Source organism: Solenopsis invicta, chromosome 10 (genome assembly GCF_016802725.1).
Source record: "Solenopsis invicta isolate M01_SB chromosome 10, UNIL_Sinv_3.0, whole genome shotgun sequence".
In the NCBI taxonomy this organism is placed as follows: domain Eukaryota; kingdom Metazoa; phylum Arthropoda; class Insecta; order Hymenoptera; family Formicidae; genus Solenopsis; species Solenopsis invicta.
The window spans coordinates 3,621,128-3,641,212 of record NC_052673.1 but is presented as its reverse complement, the minus strand read 5'-3'; the positions used below and the strand labels follow the sequence as shown (position 1 = coordinate 3,641,212).

The following is a 20,085-nucleotide window of genomic DNA, read 5'->3' as shown; positions in this document are numbered from 1 at the left end:
ATTTTGATTACAGTTATCTTATTAATAATACTAATATTATAATTAAAAGTATAATTTTTTTTTAAGCAAATGGATTAAACTACTTTGCTCAGATTTATTCTTGTGAAAACAATGATTGATTATTCAATATTTTAACAAAAAATTCTATTTCATCTATATTGATTTCACTAGACTTCTTCATTACTTTATTGCATTCTTATTATTCTGTTTTCGAGTATTTAATTATTATCCTTGATATTTAGTATTAACATTACATATATGTAGAATTTTTAATGTAAATATATTTTCCTACATTTTATGAAAGAAATCATATAAAATGTAGGAAAATATATTTATATTTGAAAACTTCATGATAGTTTGAACTTGTAAAGATTATTTTATTTTCCTTTTCGTGGTGTTTACCCAACAAATTATTTTATAACATATTCAAAGTTAATATTTTAATTAACTGTTTTTCTCTAATCTTTATATATAATATCTTTAACGGTTCCTATAACCATGGCCTTACGATTAAATTGTTATGTATGTGACGGGCGATTTCCTCCTAGAACAATGGCTCGCATTGATGGAGATGCAAATGCTGCAAAACAAGGAATAGCTATTCAAAGACGAGATAATTTTGACAGACAACCTTTAGAGGTGACGCATCTTACGAGAATATGCATTAATTGTAATCAGTCAATTACTGCTGAAATTGCAGCAATCGAACAAGATCCTTCTTGTATGAGGTTGAATGTTTTAACGCAGAGTAGAAATAATACCTGTCTCATTTGTAATGCCGATATTGATGTACACAGATTATCAGTCAAATGTAAAGCTTATGTTTTTATCCAAAGAAATATTTTTATTCCTGAAAACGTCAAGTCATGTAGACATCATTTGAATGATAAAGATGTACTGTTACCTCATTTATTGCTTGGATTACGTTTTATAAATAGACCATGTGTTATAAGAGGACCTGAACTCCAAGTATTCTTGCAAAGTCTGCGCGAGATGGCGATTATCGAAGATGATATATGACGAGAATCGAAGATGAGAGTAGTATAGCTGATGAAGAGTTTAAATGTTTTTGTCCTGTGACAAAAGAACAGTTTTGAGAGTTATTTATGTTTTGTGACAGGGTACCTCGTCGTGAAGGTGGCTATAGATCCGTAAGTAAGAAAGACTTGCTAGCGTTTTTGTGTAAAATGCGTCAGGGGCTATCTGATGAATTCCTAGCAAGTATTTTCTAGTACTCAGACAGACCAGCTGCAAGCAGGGCTGTTGCTACCGTCAGGAAGTCATTGATGAGGTGTTTTGTGCCCAGTAATATTGGATTAGACGCAATTACAAGGGAAAATTACATCGAAAGACATGTGACAGAATTCGCTAACGAACTATTTAATCCAGAACCAAATATTCCTCATGTTATTGTTATTATTGATGGTACTTACACCTTTATCATGAAAAGTAGTAATTTTAGAGCACTTCGGCAATCATACTGCGTTCACAAGGGCCATCATTTAGTTAAACCTGTCCTTATAGTCGCCCCTGACGGGTATATACTTGACATCGAAGGACCATATTTTTCTGATGCCCGTAATAACGATGCTGCTATCTTACGAAATGAATTTGAAACCGATGCAGAAAGAATGAGAAGATGGTTACAAGAAAATGATATTGTTATAGTTGATAGGGGATACAAGGATTTTACTGAACTACTTCAACGGTTAGATATTGTATGGAAAATGCCAGCGCTCCTCGAACCTGGTGATCGTCAACTTGGAACGGAAGATGCTAACAAGTCACGTTTAGTTACCAAGTTAAGGTGGTTAGTAGAAGCGCGGAATGGGCATATTAAGTCCATATTCAAATTCTTTCAGCAAACAATGCAAATTCAGCATGTTCCACATGTAGGCGACTTTTACAGAATAGCTGGAGCGCTAAATAGATATCATCTTCTTATTCATATGAGAGAAGCTAATGCTCAGATGGCCCAACAATTACTCCAGAAAGCGAGAGAACCGAATGTTGTTAAAGCCTTAGTTGAAGCTGAAAATCTCACAACTAGAAACGCTCAGAGATGGGTTTGATTGAGTGCTGAAGATTAGACTTTCCAGTTTTAACTCTTAAATACCTAAAGAACCTTACCATCGGAGTATACCAAGTGAAACTTGCACCATCGTACATTCAAGATAAGCAGAGACATGAGGATGAAGAATGCATATTGAAATGTTAAGAGACAGGAACAGACTACCAGAACCGGGTTTTTTGCGAGCAAGAGTATTTTCTCGCTTCCGTAATGCCGCAAAACATCAGCTTTGGATCGTATATCGATCTACAAATGAGGACGAAAACGATCAAGAAAATGAAGATCCGATACAAGGCTATTATTGCACGTGCAAATCCGGTGCTCGCACTGTCGGTACCTGTGCACACATTGCCTCGATCATCTAGTTTATGGGTTATGCACGACATCAACCTAATATTCATTATCCTTCAAACCAAATAATCGAATCCATTCGTGATTCAGCGAACCGACCGCAGCCACGTAACATCAACGAGCGACCCTAATCATAGACACTGACCGGTCCTTTTCAGGGCCAAAAGATGTACAAAATCCGATTGCGCAACCTCTACGCGGTGTACATTGGGTGATGCTAATGCCGACGGTGCACTGTTCAAGAATATACACACACACCTACATTCACATGCACATACACAGACGTACCCCCCCCCCCCCGACACACACACACACACACAAAACTGTGACCCTAAAGAATTATTGTCGTGGATACTCTAAAATAGAATATCCCCAATATCCTCATTTTTACCATGTTCAACGTCTGATAACTCGAAAAGTAGATGGTTTTTGGACTTGGTGCCCATAAACACTTTTGATCAGGAGGTTATGAAGTACAACATACTACAGTTTCAACCAATTTGACCGGGATTCATTTTCCCTATAGCTGGGCCCGGGGTCCTTTCTTGCACAGTTGTTTTATCTGTCCCAAAATGAATTGCTGGTCATTGTCGGAGATTACTTGCGGGGCATCCGTGGTGGTAGACAATCTTGTCCAACAGGTGTTGAGCTATTGCAGGGGCGGTGGTGCGGCGCAGCGGGCTAAGTTCCACCCATTTCGTGAACCGGTCCTGCATCACGAGCATCCAGATGTGTCCGTGCGGTGACCGTGGTAATGGTCCCACCAGATCGACGGTTACTTGTTCCCACGGAGTTTCCACGTGGGCGGTGTGGAGAGTGCGAGCCAGTCGGTCCTGTGACCTCTTATGCACCAAGCAGCTTGGGCACGAGCGTACGTAGCGGGCCACGTCGGCGAACATCCGGGGCCAATAGTATTTTCTCGCTGCTCGTGCGATGGTTTTTGCTATGCCAAGGTGCTCGGCCGTGGGTACATTGTGCACTTGCTGTAGTATGGTGGCCTGGTCCTCCTTTGATATGCACGCCTTCGACTGCTTGTCCGCCGGTTTTTTGCAGAAATTGGTGGAATGCAGGATGTGCCAAAATAGTTTTCCCTGTCGGATTCATACTCTGGGAAATCCAAAGGGTGGTTCCGTACGCGGCGCAACTGACGTCTGTACCAGGCGCACGGGATGGTTCTGCGGGCGCTATTCACCGCCGGCAGACGCGAGAGTGCGTCGGCAACTTTGTTAAATCAACCCTTGCGATTCTTGACGTTGAATTTAAATTGTTGCAACTCGAGTGCCCATTGCCCGAGACGTCCCGTAGGGGAGTCGAGGCGCAGCCACTGGAGAACCTGGTAATCTTTGACCACGGTGAACTCGTAGCCCTTCAGGTAGCCACGCATGTGTCGGATCCCCCACACGCCGTTGGAATGTGGCCGGGGCTGAATGCAGCCCAAACGGCAAGACCGTGAACTGCATGAGTCCTCCCCGGCCCGGAACGGTAAACGCAGTCACGGGCCGACTCTCAGGCGATAGTGGCACTTGCCAATACCCCTGTTGGAGATCGAGGATCGATAGGAACTGGGCACCTCAATTTGTTAAGTGTGGCGGTAATGTGAGGCAAGGGATATGCGTCGCGTCCGCGGCGAAGGGTCGCGTCCGCGTCGAAGGATCGCGTCCGTCGAAGTGACAATCCCATTTGCGAATTTGGTTCATGATTTTGGCGTGCCTGTTGCTGGTTGCGACCTTTGATAGAAAGGGGTTTGCGGCCGCCGCGTCTGATTCGTTAGGCAGTTCAATTTGTCCGGGCATTGCAAGGAAACGTTGTATTACTCGGTGGCGGAGTTTGTCTAGTGTACCGGTGGTCTCGATTTGGTAGGTTTAGGCCAAAATCTCGAGCTGTTCTCTTCGTAAACTTATCACCCAACTGGTCAGCGACATTTATTTTCGGATACGGTCACAGTTTTTTTTCAGTTTAATACGGTCCCTGTTCGGGCGCCATGTAACGCTGGTACTTTTCGGTGCGGCAGGATAACGGGATACTTTCGGTGCGGCGGGATATCGTGATCGGTTGCTCGGATGTGCTCGCCGGATGTTAAGGTTTTTTGGTAATAATAAGAATTATTACCCGTATTTTGAGTCCAAAATTCAAACGTAAAAATATATTTGTCCTGTGTAGTTTGAATATACAAATAATAATAATGCATTAGAGTGCTCGGTTAAACTACGCAAATTAATACTTAAACAAAAGAACGGATTCGGATAACTAAAGAAGCTAACGGACGGACTCGTATTATGCGCTATGCGCTCGGAACTAATAATCGGAATGCTCGGTTAAACAATGATCGGACTCGCGCAAAGTATTAGGTGTATGCATTAATTTTAAAGGATTAACAAGAGATGGCGTAACTAGTACTATATCGCATCGGGCCAAATTGTTGTTAACTTCATGTCAAAGCACCATCAAGTAGCTTTAGTTTTCTGTACGCGCCACTGTGCCGAATTGTAAACAAGATTGTTTTTTTGAGCATTAAATATGTCAAAATTTGTGCCAACAAATCGGCATTTGCGGAAAGTTTTGCTTTTTTGCTTCCATTTGAAGAAAAGTGTTGCTGAAAGTCAACGAATGCTGTCGGAAGCTTATGGAGATTATGCTCCATCGATTTCAACATGCGAGTACTGGTTTCGACGCTATAAAAAAGGTGATTTTAACACGGAAGACAAAAAACGTCCAGGCCAGCCAAAAAAGTGTGAGGATGAGGAATTGAAAGCTTTCCTCGATCAAGACCCGAGTTAAACGCAAGAAAACTTGCAGAATCATTAAATGTTGATTAATCAACGATTTCCAGACGTTTGAAGGCTATTGGAATTATTCAAAAGCATGGATATTGGGTGCCGTACAAATGAAGCCAAATGACATCAAAAGGCGCAAAATGACCTGTGAATTGTTGTTTCAAAGACACAGAAGAAAAAGTTTTTTGCATCGTATCGTGTTGGGTGATGAACAATGGATACATTATAATAATCCAAAGTGCAAAAAAATATGGTGCAAGCCAGGCAAACCATCAACATTGACGGCAAAGCCGAATATTCATGGCGCCAAGCTCATGCTCTGTATTTGGTGAGATCAGCTGGGTGTACTGTATTATAAGCTGCTCCAACCCAACGAAACTATCACTGGAGAACGCTACCAACAACAGTTGATGCAATTGAGCCGAGCATTAAAGCAAAAAAGGCCAGATTACGCGAAAAGATACGACAAAGTGATTTTCCAGCACGACAATGCTCAGCCTCATGTTGCAAAACCGGTCAAAGAAACATTGAAAGCGCTTAAATGGGATGTTCTACCACACCCGCCGTACTCTCCAGATATTGCTCCTTCGGATTACCACATATTTCGATTGATGGCTCATGGCCTGAAAAAGCAGCGCTTCCATTATTATGAAGATATCAAAAACTGGGTTGATTTGTGGATAGCTTTTAAAGATGTATCATTCTTTCGACGTGGAATTCATCTATTACCAGAAAGATAAAAGTAGTGGGGAAAAGGTAGGGAAAAAGTAGTGACTAGGGATGGGAAATATTTTGAATGATTAATTTGGTAACCATTTTGTCACAACAAAGTCGTAAGTTTACCTTAAAATCCTTTAAAATTAATGCATACACCTAATACGTTTCAAAAAATAAAACTTTTTTACTGTATACTTATTGAAACGATTATTTTTCTTTAATATAAACGTAACGTCCTTTTTATTACTATTGACTGTGGTATCGGCAACGCTCTCAATAAACGGAACCAGCAAAAAAGAACTAAGGCGCGACTTGATCGGATGAGGCGCACAACGACCGATCACGCGGACGACACGCGATCACCTGCGTGTCCCAATTCCGGCGAAAGATTTTACAGCGGACTTGAGCTCTACTTGCAATTACCACGCGCGCGACTTATCTGATCGGAAAAATCGGTGGCTTTACAAAGACTCGTTCGTCTCACCACGACGTTGACTGGGCTCGAAAAAGGGTCGTCCTCGAACGTAAGCGGCTCCGGTTGTCCCGGCTCGTGACGGCACTCACGACGATCCACAGCGAAGTGATCGATAGCACGAAGAAATTTGGCAGGCGGCACGCAGGATCTCTCGCCCTACGCACGGAGGCTTGTCGCGCCCCGCTATTGGTTCCGCCTTAGTACGCGGCCCTCGCGACCTTCTAATCAAGCTGTCGCGCTGCGGCGCGCAATTCGAGGTAATTCAGTGTCTTTGGGCAGCTCGCGATTCTTCCCGTGGTTTTCCCGAGGTCGGACGGCTCTCCCTACAGACTCTTCGGTGTCTGCTGCCCCCGCGCTCGGGACCAAATTGGGAACATCCTCTCGCAGCTCCTCGTTCAGGGTCTTCCACGCGATAATCTGTGTGGAGTGTCAACGTCCCCTACGTTTGACCTTCCCTCTTTGCGTCCTGCAATTTCAGCGGCCTTACTGTTGCGTACAGGCGCGACGGTAAGAGATAACGTAATTAAAAGAAAAGAGATCACCTGTCGTGCGCGCTACTGCGATCCTGCGCACGATCCGTAAGATTCCGAGTGGCGAGTAGGTCTTCCTTCTAGCAGTCTTATTGCCGGTGAGACTTTGTCGGTATAGAATTAATATTGGCTAGTCGCCAATCCGCAAAATGTCGCTACAATTAACAGACGAACACAAGCACACAAAACAAAAACGCGGAATTATTAGCGCACGCGCCGACACGTCCGTCTCCGAACTGAGAGGACGTAGAGTTGTAGCGTGCGCTACCCGGCTGGATCTTGCGGTCCCTGTGACGGACAGCCAAACAGGATGTCACGTCACAATTGATAAATTGGCATTTTGTAATAATGTAAAAGTAACATGCAAAATTTTCTCTATATACGCACATGAAGAGCACGAGTACCCACATAGCACGTAATATTGCAGTGATATCACAGCAATATCACTTTTACATTGCAATATTACAAATGAAATATTGCAGAAATATCACGAAATATTACTGTGATATCACAATAATATCAAAATGTCCGCGAAAACGCATCATTGTAATGTTACTGTGATATTTCATAGTAATATTACTGTCATATTTCAAAATATTTCTGTGATGTTTATGTGATATTTAAATAATATTGCAAGAAATTAAATAAATAAATTATTTTACTTTATTTTATTTTTATTGTTATTCTTAATATTATTTTCATATTGTTATATGTAATATATATTAGACATAGAAAAAAATAATTATATTTATTAAAACAATACAATAATGTAAACGTAATAAATGTTTAATTTACAAAAAAAAATCTTTTGTATCCTTTTTCATTTTTGTTAAAAAAGATTCAATTTGAATTATAATTATAATTTATGTTCAAGATTAAATAACAATACAAAATATTATTTACATGTAAAAATATAAAATTTTATTTACATGTAAAAATATAAAACAGCGTTCCACACGTACCCCTTGAAAAAAAAGTTGATAAACTTGTTTCAATAAACTGATTACTGATCAGTAACTGATGATGTTTTATCAGTTAACTGACAAAATATAATCCGTTACTGATCAGAAATCAGTTCATTAAAACAAGTTTATCAACTTTTTTTTCAAGGGACGTCACATTGGGAAAAAAATTAGAACGAGTATTCGTTTCCAAATTACAACAAGCAACGATTTTCTTTAAAATCTCACTGAAGTGTGAGCTAGTGAGTCGTGGTGAGTCAGCTCGGTCGGCCGCAGTGGCATCTAGATATAACACCTGTGGCTGCACTTGACTCACGAGAAGGTCTCCAGCGGCGCGGCCACCTAGCGGTGGTGCCAGCACTCACTTGTTTGCGTGGAGTCTTATACACACGGCGGGATCGCATAGCGGCTGTGCATGCGCTCACTTGTTTCGTCGTATGTTGTGACGGTCGGTGACCGAGCCGCAACATTATATACATACATATAATTAATGAACATTATAAAATACCTAATTAATGATAGAATATATATAATCATATTTTTTAATAGAGTTGAAAAAAGAATGATATCTAAAGAAAAATTTGTTGGAAATTTAATATTTTAAAAAACTTGAAAAACCTTTTACTGTAGTGTTTAATAGTCTAATCAAAATTAATGAATAAACTATTTCACAAAATAATGTACCGAGCAGTAAATATTAAACGACGTCAAAATGTATATTTTTTTCAAAAACTTCTAAATATACTTTGAAATATTTATTGCCAAGTGAATATTAAATGTGTATTAACAAAACTTTTTGTAAACATTTTTTTTTTAAATACTTTATGATAAAAATTTTTAAAAATTAAAATCGATTTTTGTGCTTCTGTAAAAATTATAAATGGCAATAAGACAAATACAAAGATTTTTCTGTAATTTTTTAATAAAATCATTATTGATCGAGTTGTAAAGCAATAATTAAATTGATAGATTACATAGAAGAACGTACATTATAGTTTATACATATATACAGTTTAAGGGATAAACTAAGTAAATATCTAAACTAATAATAAAGTTAATTAATTTTTTTTCTTAACTTTCACTTTTATTCCACGAAAGGGCAAAGACATAATTATTTTATTTGTAACTTGATTTCTTCTATAGGATACCGAAATTACCAAGAATATTAAGGATACTAAAAATATCGAAATTAATCAAAGAGATAGTGACATTGCATTAATAAGACATAATAAAAACGTCATTTGACATTACCTTGTTTGTACATTACCTCTTTGGAATTAAATATTGCAACAATATATTGCAATGATATCATTGGAATATTTTAATGTTATTATCACTGTGTAATATCACAGTAATATTTCTGTGATATTTCTGTGATATCAGTGGAATATTTCAATGTCATTATCACTGTGTAATATCACAGTAATATTTCTGTAATATTTCACAATAATATGTAATATTTCTGTGATATTGCAATGATTCTGTGATATCACAGAAATATTACGTGCTATGTGGGTAGTAATCCGTAATTAGTGAAATTCAGTTTTTACAGTTTAATACTGAAGTAGAAGTTATTTCGTCATAAGGCACTTAGCTCCGGATCATGCTCTATTACAAAATTCCGGTAGTTTACAAAAAACTTTAAGTACAGTATATTGAATTAATTGAATAAATTAGACAATACAAAAATTAAATCATCAAATAAAATGATTGAGAAAGAGAGAAAGAATCATAGTTGAAAACTCAAGCAATTAATTTTAAAAAATTTAATAACATTTATAAAGTTTGTAACGAAACACTCATCCACCTCGCGCGCACTGCCACTCCGCTCCGTCCACCCGAGCAAAGCATCGGCAAACACCACGTGCGCGCACCGAGCTAACCTACCGTCGCGATCACGCGGTAGCACGCGCGCCGTCCGTGACGTTCGGCAACGTTCACACTCCGGGCCAGCCGACCGAACGCGCGGATTGGTCCGCCCAACCGTGCGTTCGGATATATAAGCCGGCAGTGGGAACGCCGAGTGAGATCTTCCCGTTCCACCGAACCCGACAGGTCGAGAATCCTCGACCGCAACTCCGACTCCCAAGAGGACGAGAATACTCGCCTCATCCAGACCCCTCGACGAGAATCCTCGTCGTCCCGACTAGCTGAGGATCCTCGGCTAACACCGATATCTCGAACACATCTCCGCAACCAATCACGGCGAGCATCCTCGCCGCGCTCCGTAGCCGAGTATCCTCAGCGAATCACCGTCCATGACGAGCATCCTCGTCGAGTCCGCAGGCTAGGTGTCCCTTGCCAATCACCTCCGTCCTCTCCCTCAGGGAAGACTCACCAGTAACCTAGAGCATCGTCAGGGCATCCGCGCTCTGACGATATCTCCGCCTCACTTTGCACGAGACGGCTCGGGCGAGGCGCGGAATTGCCACTGTCGCTCCGATCCCGCGTTCTGCGGCTCCCCGATCACCCCGGACACCGTGTCCGTTTGAAACCATGCGTCCACCGTACAATTCTCCGATTAGTTTAAATTAGATTATTATTAGCTTTATCATTCCGTCAGTATTATCGCGGTTATAATGATTGATTCTTAATTTGTTTTCTTTTCGGTTCTCACATAACATTTTTTGTTACTCCGAGCAGCGTCGTACATTTTCCGTTACTAGAGCTAGCGTTTCGGACCGTTCAGAGGCGATTTGTCATCGCGGCCACCAAGAGCCAATCGCGTCCCCGCTTAGGCTAAGTCCACTTGTCGCGAGGCGTTCAAGTCAACAGACTATCTGTTCACATGTAGCTATCGAGTTTTGAATAAAGATCTAGTGTTTTTGTCATCTAATTCCGAGTGCGATTACTCTACCGAACCCGGCCAATCCGGCGAGCTTATCCGCAACCGTATCCTGACTCCTACCGTACCGCACGAAAACCACCAGCGTTACAAGTTTAATCGTATAATATAGCGTTATTAAAGATCATATAGTTATAAAAAGACGTAAAAGAATTTTGTAATTTGAAAAGAAATATAATATTTAATGTTCACTGTATAAACAAAATTTAAAATTTATTTTTATTTAAAATAAAAATATATGTGATTACCTTTTATAACAACAATATCTTGTGCTATTTGCAACTGTATCTTATTAAGATCCGGTTTATCAACATATGTGATAGGTATTGAATTTGACACTGTAATAAAAATATTAATAATTTGATTAATAACAGATAACTTGATATTGGTATTTATTATAAGTATTTATTATGTTATATCAAATCAAATATTTCAAAACTTAGAAATAAAAGTAAATTTAGGAAATATATTAATTCAAACAAAAAATTTATAGTAAACATATATTTTCAGTAAACAATGCAAATTAAAATTTACTATTTACTATTTAACATTCAACGTGTTAGTTTTGTTATTGGATGAAAAATTGTAATGTGTATATAAGTTAATTGTTACTTGGTGTTTATCAAAGAATGACCTATTACTAAATTTAACTTACCTCCGGTTGCTTGTATAATATCTAAATTTGCATCAATAATAATATTATTGTCCATAATATCATTTAAAATTAATGTAGGTGGAAGAGTAAAGCAGCTTTTTATAGTTGCCAAAATAATATTAAAAATTAAAATAAGTTGCATCATTATAAAAATAAATAAGAAATACATACGTTTAGCATATTCGTCCTTTTTTTGGTTTTATTGCTTTTAGTGTTGTCTGTAATTTCCTCTTTTTTTTTATTTTTGGCGGAGAACTATACTTAGCATTACCAAATTTTGTTCGTTGGCCCTTACCAAAACTTTCGTCCATAGTTTTATACATGGGGTCATCTGCTATTTTTCTTGCTTTTTCCCAAGTATCTGTTAAATAATTTTTGTTTCAATTAATGCACACTCAATAATTGCATCTTTATTTTCTACTTTTTTTTAATTAAAAGAGTTATTTTACCGTAATCAATTTCTATTTCAACCTCGGACAATTTCCATGTCGCTTCATCCGGTGATATGCGATTTGATATATAAGACGTGATATTTTTAATTTTTATTGGCCAGCAACATAAATTTTTGTCTTTTTCTTTACATAGCCAATTACTTGGGACTTCAGAAAAAGTATCGCTTTCTAAGAAACGCACAACGGCGTATAATTTTTTGTTATTAACCATTTATAATAAAATGTAACACAATAGCTGCAGTTGAAAAGAATATAAATAATTTATTTTATTAAAAATTTTTCAATAAGCATTACTTGCTTAGTTATGATAAGTATGTATCATAGGCAATAAAACATGTGTTCCAATATTGCTTTTGAATGGCAATAGTAAACATTTTGTAATAATTTCTTCTGGTTTTATAATAAAAAAAAAACAGAAACTTTGTTTGCTGTTATAATTGATATTCCTAATATGTTAGAATTACATGGCAAATGAAAAAAGGCTTTTAGAAAAAGAAATTGTGACACTTTTATCTCTATTGTACAATTATCTACGTCAATTTCAGTACTAGTCATATACCTACATATCATGTACAATTACATCCATTCTTTAAAAGACAACAATAATCAGGTTGATGTTTTGATATCATAAAAGTACGATACTGTACAGATTTTATAACAGTTTTATCATTTAGATTCTGATACAATGCAACTGGATGTTTTTTTTATAAAAATTTTATTTTCATTAATAGAAGTTTCCTCATAAAGTCGAATAATTATTTGATGTAAAGGTTTTCCATTTGCCCGTATTTTTTACTTTATTTTACCTAAATAACTTTTGTTTAAAGCAACTGAAACTTTCAAGAGAGCCAAAATTTTTTACATCACTAGCCAAATGTATCAAATTATGAACATTGTATATTACGTTATGATCTTTATATATCTTTTTATACTCGCAAGGAAACACAGGGAAGTGTCCGCCTCAGATTAAAACGAGTTTTTAATATGTTGTAGTACAGATAAAAATAAGGGACACTGTTCGGAGCGGCGCGCGGGAAAGGAACGCTTTCGCGTGCTGTGTTTCCCGCTCGCGACGAACCGCTGTTCGCGAGCGAGCGCGCGAGCGCGCGGGAGCACGGCCGTTGTCAAACGGCAGTCAAACGGTCGTTCGAGAAATCGAGCGGCCGCTTCCAATGCAAATAAACATGTTTTCGTCAAACTCTGAGGATCCTTCTAGAAGGATCCGGAACAATGGGATTGTTGTTATCTGTCAGTTTCCCGCCGAATCTTTCTAGAAGGTTCCGATCGCCTTTATAAGGCGCGCGTGCTTGGGAGCAGCAGATGTCTTTTGCGCGCTCTCGAGTCATCAAGTAATCGCACGTAGAATATCGGACGCGAGCGAACTCTCATTGTCGACCCGGACCTTCATACGGACTTCTCTATTCGACTGACGCGTAACTCTCGTCATTCAGTGTATTTGCCGCGCTCACTCGCGAATGCTCGCTGCTCTCGCGCACATTAGCTGGTCCTTCGAGCCGGATTTTTCTCGCCAGTGCCGGAGTAAAAAGTGAGTGCTGTGAAGGTGAAGTGCGTCGCATTGCCTGCGGTCAAGACCACGCGAGAGAGACAAGATGAGCAATCCATTAGAAGATCTGGTGCAGGCGCAGCATGATCTGTATGGGCTTCTGGCCCGCTCCTACGACAATATGATGAAGTCGGGAGCTGCCAAGGTCACGATCGGCTTATTGGAGGCTCGCCTCCAGACTCTGGAGGGTTACTGGGCGAAGTTCATGAGTCGACATGAACAACTCCTCCTGGAGTACGGCAAGGAGCTCGCGAAGCACGACTACATCAAGGAAGATCTGATGCTCAAGGCCGACATCGCCTACCACACGCAAAAGGGTCAGTACCTGGAGGACCTGAGTGTGATGCGTGGTCCCGAGAACGTTCCGGGCGTCGCTGCCGCTGCCGCTGTCGCGGTCGCGGCACCTGTCGCGGCGAAGTTGCCGCGCATCGCAATCCCGCAGTTCTCCGGGAAGTACGAGGACTGGCCGGCTTTCCGCGACCTTTTTGTGTCTCTGGTCGTCATCAACCATGCGGTTACGCCAGTGGAGAAACTCCACTACTTAAAGACAAGCCTCAAGGGCGAGGCCGAGCAGGTGGCACGACAGCTTCCGACGACGGGCGCTAACTTTGAACGCACTTGGCGGGCGCTGATCGCCCATTATGAGAACAGGCGCCTCCTGGTGCGGGCTTACATCGCGCGACTGCTGGCGCTGCCTAAAATGAAGGGTGAGTCCGCGTCAGATTTACGTAAAATCTACCATTGCGTGCATACGACCGTCGGTGCTCTGGAGGGGATCGGACGGCCCTTAACGCAAAGTGACGACCTGGCCGTCCAGCTGATCACGGAGCTCCTCGATCCGGTATCGCGGCGCGAGTGGGAGACGGAGCTCAGTAAGACTACGGAGCCTCCGTCTCTCGAGGAGATCCTGGAGTTCGTCAGCCAGCGAATGCGAACTCTCGAATCGTTGGCGCCTTCCAAGTGCGATGCTAGCTCGGCGAAAGCTAGCTCGGGTTCGTCGAGGCAAAGGAACTCCTTACAGACGAGCAAACCGGGAAGCCAGCGAGGACGCTGCTTCTTGTGCAGTAAGGAGCACTACCTGCGTCAGTGCGAAACGTATCTCGGCAAGTCGGCCGTCGAGCGCAGGCAATACGTCGACGCGAGTGCATTGTGCGTGAACTGCCTTGGTAAGCACAAGCTTACCGAGTGCCCGTCGCGGACGTCTTGTTTGTCTTGCGGAGCGCGACATCATTCGTCCTTGCACGACGCCTTCACCGCAGTCGCGGCGGTGACGTCCCATCTCGCGAGGCCGCAGCCGACGGTCCCGATGGCCGTGCTGCTGGCTACCGCGCGCGTTCGAGTGACCGATCGCCACGGCGTCGATCACGTCGCGCGGGCATTGGTCGATCAAGGATCGGAGTCGTCGCTGGTGTCGGAGTCCCTGGCACAGCGTCTCCGATTGCCGCGTTCGGCGTCGTCAGTAGAAGTGTACGGAGTGGGGGGCGTGCGGACAGGCGTAACGCGCGGCCTTGTCACTCTGCGTGTCTCGCCTCGTGACGGCGGCTCACCGATGTCAATTTCGGCGTACGTCTTCCCGCGACTGACGCTATACGACAGCGGCGTGCGTGCAGACCCTAGCGTCTGGTCGCATCTCCGGGGACTGACTCTCGCTGACCCGGATTTCCTGGCCGCGGATCCGGTGGAGATCCTCCTCGGAGCCGACGTCTACGCGTCCATCCTCCAATCTGGGCTGAGGAAGGGTGGTCGCGGTCAACCTGCAGCGCAGAGGACTTCATTGGGATGGATACTCTCGGGGCCAGTCGGCTCTGCTGAGCCTCCCGCCCGAGCCCTCACCCTGCAGTGCAGAGTCGACGAGGAGCTCACCAGTCTAGTGAGGGGCTTCTGGCAGCAGGAGGAGCTGCCCGCCAGTCCCTCACCCCTCACCCCAGCTGACCAAGAGTGCGAGGATGTCTTTCGACGCTCACACCGCCGACGGGAGGACGGTCGCCACGTCGTGCGACTCCCGGTGATTGAGCCGCTGCCGGATTTAGCAACGACGAGGCGCGCGGCCTTGCGCGCCCTTACCAGTATGGAGAGGCGACTCGCTCGCGACGACCGATTGAGCGAATTGTACGTTGGGTTCATGCGAACCTACGAGGACCTCGGACACATGGTTCGCGCGGATGCTGCGCCTGGAGGTCGGACAAGTTACCTGCCTCACCACGGAGTCCTGCGGGAGGCAAGTTCTACTACCAAGTTGCGCGTAGTGTTCAGCGGGTCCACGACGACTGCGTCTGGCAAGTCGCTGAATCGGAGCCTGCTGGTGGGCCCGAATCTGCTGCCTCCTCTCGCCGACGTCCTGCTGAAATGGCGACGACATCGCTACGTCCTCGCCACGGACGTGGAAAAAATGTTTCGCCAGATCCTGGTCCACTCAGAGGACCACAATCTCCAGCGCATCCTTTGGCGGTGCAGCACCCGGGATGAGGTGGCGGAGTTCTGCTTGACGACCGTGACATACGGTCTAGCGTGTGCGCCTTTCCTGGCCATGCGCACTCTGCGCCAGCTGGCCGACGACGAGGCGGAGAGCTATCCCCTGGGATCCCGCGCTCTCCGCGAGGACGCCTACATGGATGACGTCCTGACGGGCGCACCGACCAAGAAGGAGGCTATCGAGCTCCGGCGACAGCTGACCGACTTGTGTATGGCGGGCGGCTTCCCCCTACGCAAGTGGTCCGCGAACGAGTCGGAGATCCTGGCGGAGGTCCCGGTGGAACATCGTATGCAGCAGGAGCTGCGAGACTGGAGGCCGCACGAGACGCACGGGACGCTGGGATTGCGGTGGCATCCCGCCACTGACGAATTCTCCTTCGCCATTCCGGCGAGATCATTGACGACGGTAAGCAAGCGGACGGTTCTCGCCTTTACAGCACGCCTGTTTGATCCTCTCGGCTGGCTGGCGCCGGCCGTGGTGAGGGCCAAGATCGCGTTCCAGTCGACTTGGTTGTTAGGCCTCGGGTGGGACGATCCTCTCGATGGAGCGGCCGAGCGACTCTGGCGCTCCTATGAGGACGAGCTACCGCTGCTGGAGAGCGTTCGAGTTCCAAGGATGCTGGAGACCTGTCCGGCGCGCGGCGACGCTGAACTTCACGGGTTTGCGGACGCCTCCGAGCGCGCCTACGCCGCCGTACTCTACTTGCGGACGGGACTCGGCGACTCCTGGAGGACCTGTCTGGTCGCCGCCCGGACGAAGGTGGCGCCTATCAAGCCAGTGACGTTGCCCCGGTTGGAGTTGTGCGCGGCTGCACTTCTGGCGAGGCTCACATCCCATGTTCGCTCCACTCTCGGCCTCGGGCAGGCGCCCGCACACCTGTGGTCGGATTCAACGGTCGCCCTGGGATGGATCCGCGGTCACCCGACGCGGTGGAAGACCTTTGTGTCAAACCGCGTCGCTGAGATCCAGACCCAGGTCGCTGACGCGCAGTGGCACCACGTGCCTGGCCTGGACAACCCGGCGGACTGTGCCTCCCGTGGACTTCCACCGGGAGAGCTGGTGGCGCATCCTCTCTGGTGGCGGGGTCCCCCATGGCTCCGGGCGGAGTCATCTTCATGGCCTACTGCCGGGCCGCTTCCGGACGACAAGGACTTGCCGGAGGAAAGACTTCAGGCGCACGCCGTCAAGGCTGCGCCTGTTCCAGTGGAGGAGCCTGAGGAGCTGCTACGGTTCTCGTTGCTGAGCCGACTGCTGCGAGTGACGGCATGGTGCCGACGCTGGTGGTATAGGCAGCGGGTTCCGGGAGCTGTTTTCGTGGAGATCGAGGGGAATCAGGTTGACGTGCTGACGACGCCCGAGCTGGAGGAGGCGAGGACGATCTGGATCCGGCGGGTCCAGCTTGAACACTACCGAAGCGAGCTAGTTGCCCTTCAGAGATCTCTTCCTCTTCCGTCTTCCAGTTCCCTCTCGCGCTTGACCCCCTTTTGCGATTCTCAGGGTCTTCTCCGAGTTGGTGGCCGATTGAGGCACGCGCTCCTCGCCTATGACGAGCGACACCCCGTGCTTCTTCCTGGCGGATCTCACTTCACCCGGTTGGTGGTGGAGGCATGTCACCTGCGAGCTCTGCACGGTGGAGTCCAGACGACGATGGGGGTGGTCCGCCAGCGCTACTGGATTCCTCGAGGACGAGCGGTGATTAAGCGTTGGTTGCACCGTTGTGTCAGGTGCGTGCGATGGCGGGCGGACGTTCCTCAGCAACTGATGGGCAGTCTTCCGCGGGAGCGGGTGACTCCAGGGAGGCCCTTCCTCGACACCGGTGTGGACTATGCCGGGCCGATCCTGCTCCGAGCGACCAAGGGGCGAGGACATCGAGCGTACAAGGCATTTGTCGCGGTCTTCGTGTGCCTTGCCACTCGGGCCGTTCACCTGGAGGCAGTGTCCGACTACTCCGCCGATGCCTTCTTGGCGGCCTTGCGTCGGTTCGTGTCCCGCCGGGGCCTCTGCCGGACCCTTCGAAGCGATTGCGGTACCAACTTCGTCGGCGCCGACGCCCAGTTAAGAGCTTTCTTTGCAGCGAGCAGTCCGGACTTAGGCCGAGTCGTCGGGCAGCTTGCGAGCGAGCAAATTCAGTGGCGGTTCAACCCGCCGTCGGCGCCGCACTTTGGCGGCATTTGGGAAGCCGCGGTCAAATCGCTTAAGCACCACCTGCGACGAGTGTTGGGTGACTCGACTCTGACATTCGAGGAAATGAGCACCCTCCTCGCCCAGGTGGAAGCTTGTTTAAACTCGCGCCCGCTCCAAGCCTTGTCCGACGATCCGGAGGATCTCGCTGCGCTCACGCCGGGACATTTTCTGGTGGGATCCGCGTTGACCGCCGTGCCGGAGCCCTCGCTGCGGGAGCTGCCTGTGAACCGACTCACACGATGGCAGCTTCTGCAGCAAATGCGGGATCATTTCTGGGAGAGATGGTCCCGCGAATACCTGCACTCCCTCATCCACCGACCGAAGTGGTTGAAGGGAGTCGGTGATTTTAGCGTCGGACGCTTATGTCTTATCAGGCATGAAAATACGCCGCCGGCGCGATGGCCACTTGCGCGCATCGTCAGAGTGCATCGCGGGGAAGACGGACAGATTCGCGTTGTCACTGTCCGTACCGCGGCCTCAGAATTTACTCGACCGATCGTAAAACTTATTTTGCTGCCGGTCAGCGAGAACGAGGCGAGCGAGGAGACCCTCGACTAGCGACGCGCGCCGTTTCATTATCATTATGAGCTCTTGTCTGTAAATATAATTAAAATTTTTCGTTTGTCAAAATTTCATAGGGCATCCGACTCATTGTCAGCCTGAACATATCGCCCAATCTCGGGCGAGGCGGGCGGGAATGTTCGGAGCGGCGCGCGGGAAAGGAACGCTTTCGCGTGCTGTGTTTCCCGCTCGCGACGAACCGCTGTTCGCGAGCGAGCGCGCGAGCGCGCGGGAGCACGGCCGTTGTCAAACGGCAGTCAAACGGTCGTTCGAGAAATCGAGCGGCCGCTTCCAATGCAAATAAACATGTTTTCGTCAAACTCTGAGGATCCTTCTAGAAGGATCCGGAACAATGGGATTGTTGTTATCTGTCAGTTTCCCGCCGAATCTTTCTAGAAGGTTCCGATCGCCTTTATAAGGCGCGCGTGCTTGGGAGCAGCAGATGTCTTTTGCGCGCTCTCGAGTCATCAAGTAATCGCACGTAGAATATCGGACGCGAGCGAACTCTCATTGTCGACCCGGACCTTCATACGGACTTCTCTATTCGACTGACGCGTAACTCTCGTCACTCAGTGTATTTGCCGCGCTCACTCGCGAATGCTCGCTGCTCTCGCGCACAGACACGTATTTTTTTATACGTGCCCATACGCACTTTAAGGGGGTGAAACACCCCTTTGAAGAAAATCGGTTTTTTTCTTTCGAAGTGTATGCCGTCGAAACTATAAGAGATAGAAAAAAATGTTTTAAATGAAAGTTGAATGGCTCGAAGAGTAATTTATGACGGCGGAAAAAAAATTTTTTTTTTAAATTTTTTTTAATACTTTCCCCCACCACTTACCTATTTTTTTTCAAAATTTTTATTTTTTTATAAGCAAAATAAAGCTTATTTTATTACGAATTCAACGGTACATGATAAAATTACGATACAACATTCCCATTTTCCAAAAATAATTAAAAATCTCTCGATGCGCACGGTACGCGCACCCGTCCGCGCTACAAAAGTGACTCCCTTCGATTTCGACGTGCCTTTAATATGTTGTACAGATTAAAATAAGGGACACGTATTTTTTACACGTGTCCTAATACACTTTTAAGGGTGAAACACCCCTTTGAAGAAAATCGGGTTTTTTCTTTCGAAGCGTGTATCGTCGAAACTATAAGAGATAATAAAAAAAAAACTCCCGACTGCTGCCAAAAGTTGGTTTAATAACAAGAATTAAAAAGTTTAAGATTAAAAATTAATTAATAACAAAAAAAATTAAAAATTTAAAAAACAATTTAAAAAATTATAAAGTTAATTAAAATTAAATAAAAATTAAAAAATTAAAAAGTTAATTACAAAAATTACAAAAATAAGAAAAAACCAACAAATTAATGAAAATTAACTAAATTAACAAATTTAGTAGTAGTAGTAGTAGTAGTAGTAGGTACTTTATTCCTTGCGGAGTACATTGCGGACTTCCGCTCCGCT

General features: G+C 45.0%; 1 protein-coding gene across 1 annotated transcript; it reads left to right on the top strand.

The window, feature by feature from the left end:
- Window positions 1-13,442: 13,442 nt before the first annotated feature.
- On the top strand, window positions 13,443-18,611 carry LOC113003490. Its single transcript, XM_026133070.2, has one exon. It carries the CDS (start codon window positions 13,443-13,445, stop codon window positions 18,609-18,611), a length of 5,169 nt encoding a protein of 1,722 aa, XP_025988855.2.
- Window positions 18,612-20,085: the final 1,474 nt, after the last annotated feature.

What these genes read in the sequence shown, in the direction of transcription:
- LOC113003490 (XM_026133070.2), top strand. Translation starts at nt 13,443, where the DNA reads ATGAGCAATCCATTAGAAGATCTGGTGCAGGCGCAGCATGATCTGTAT.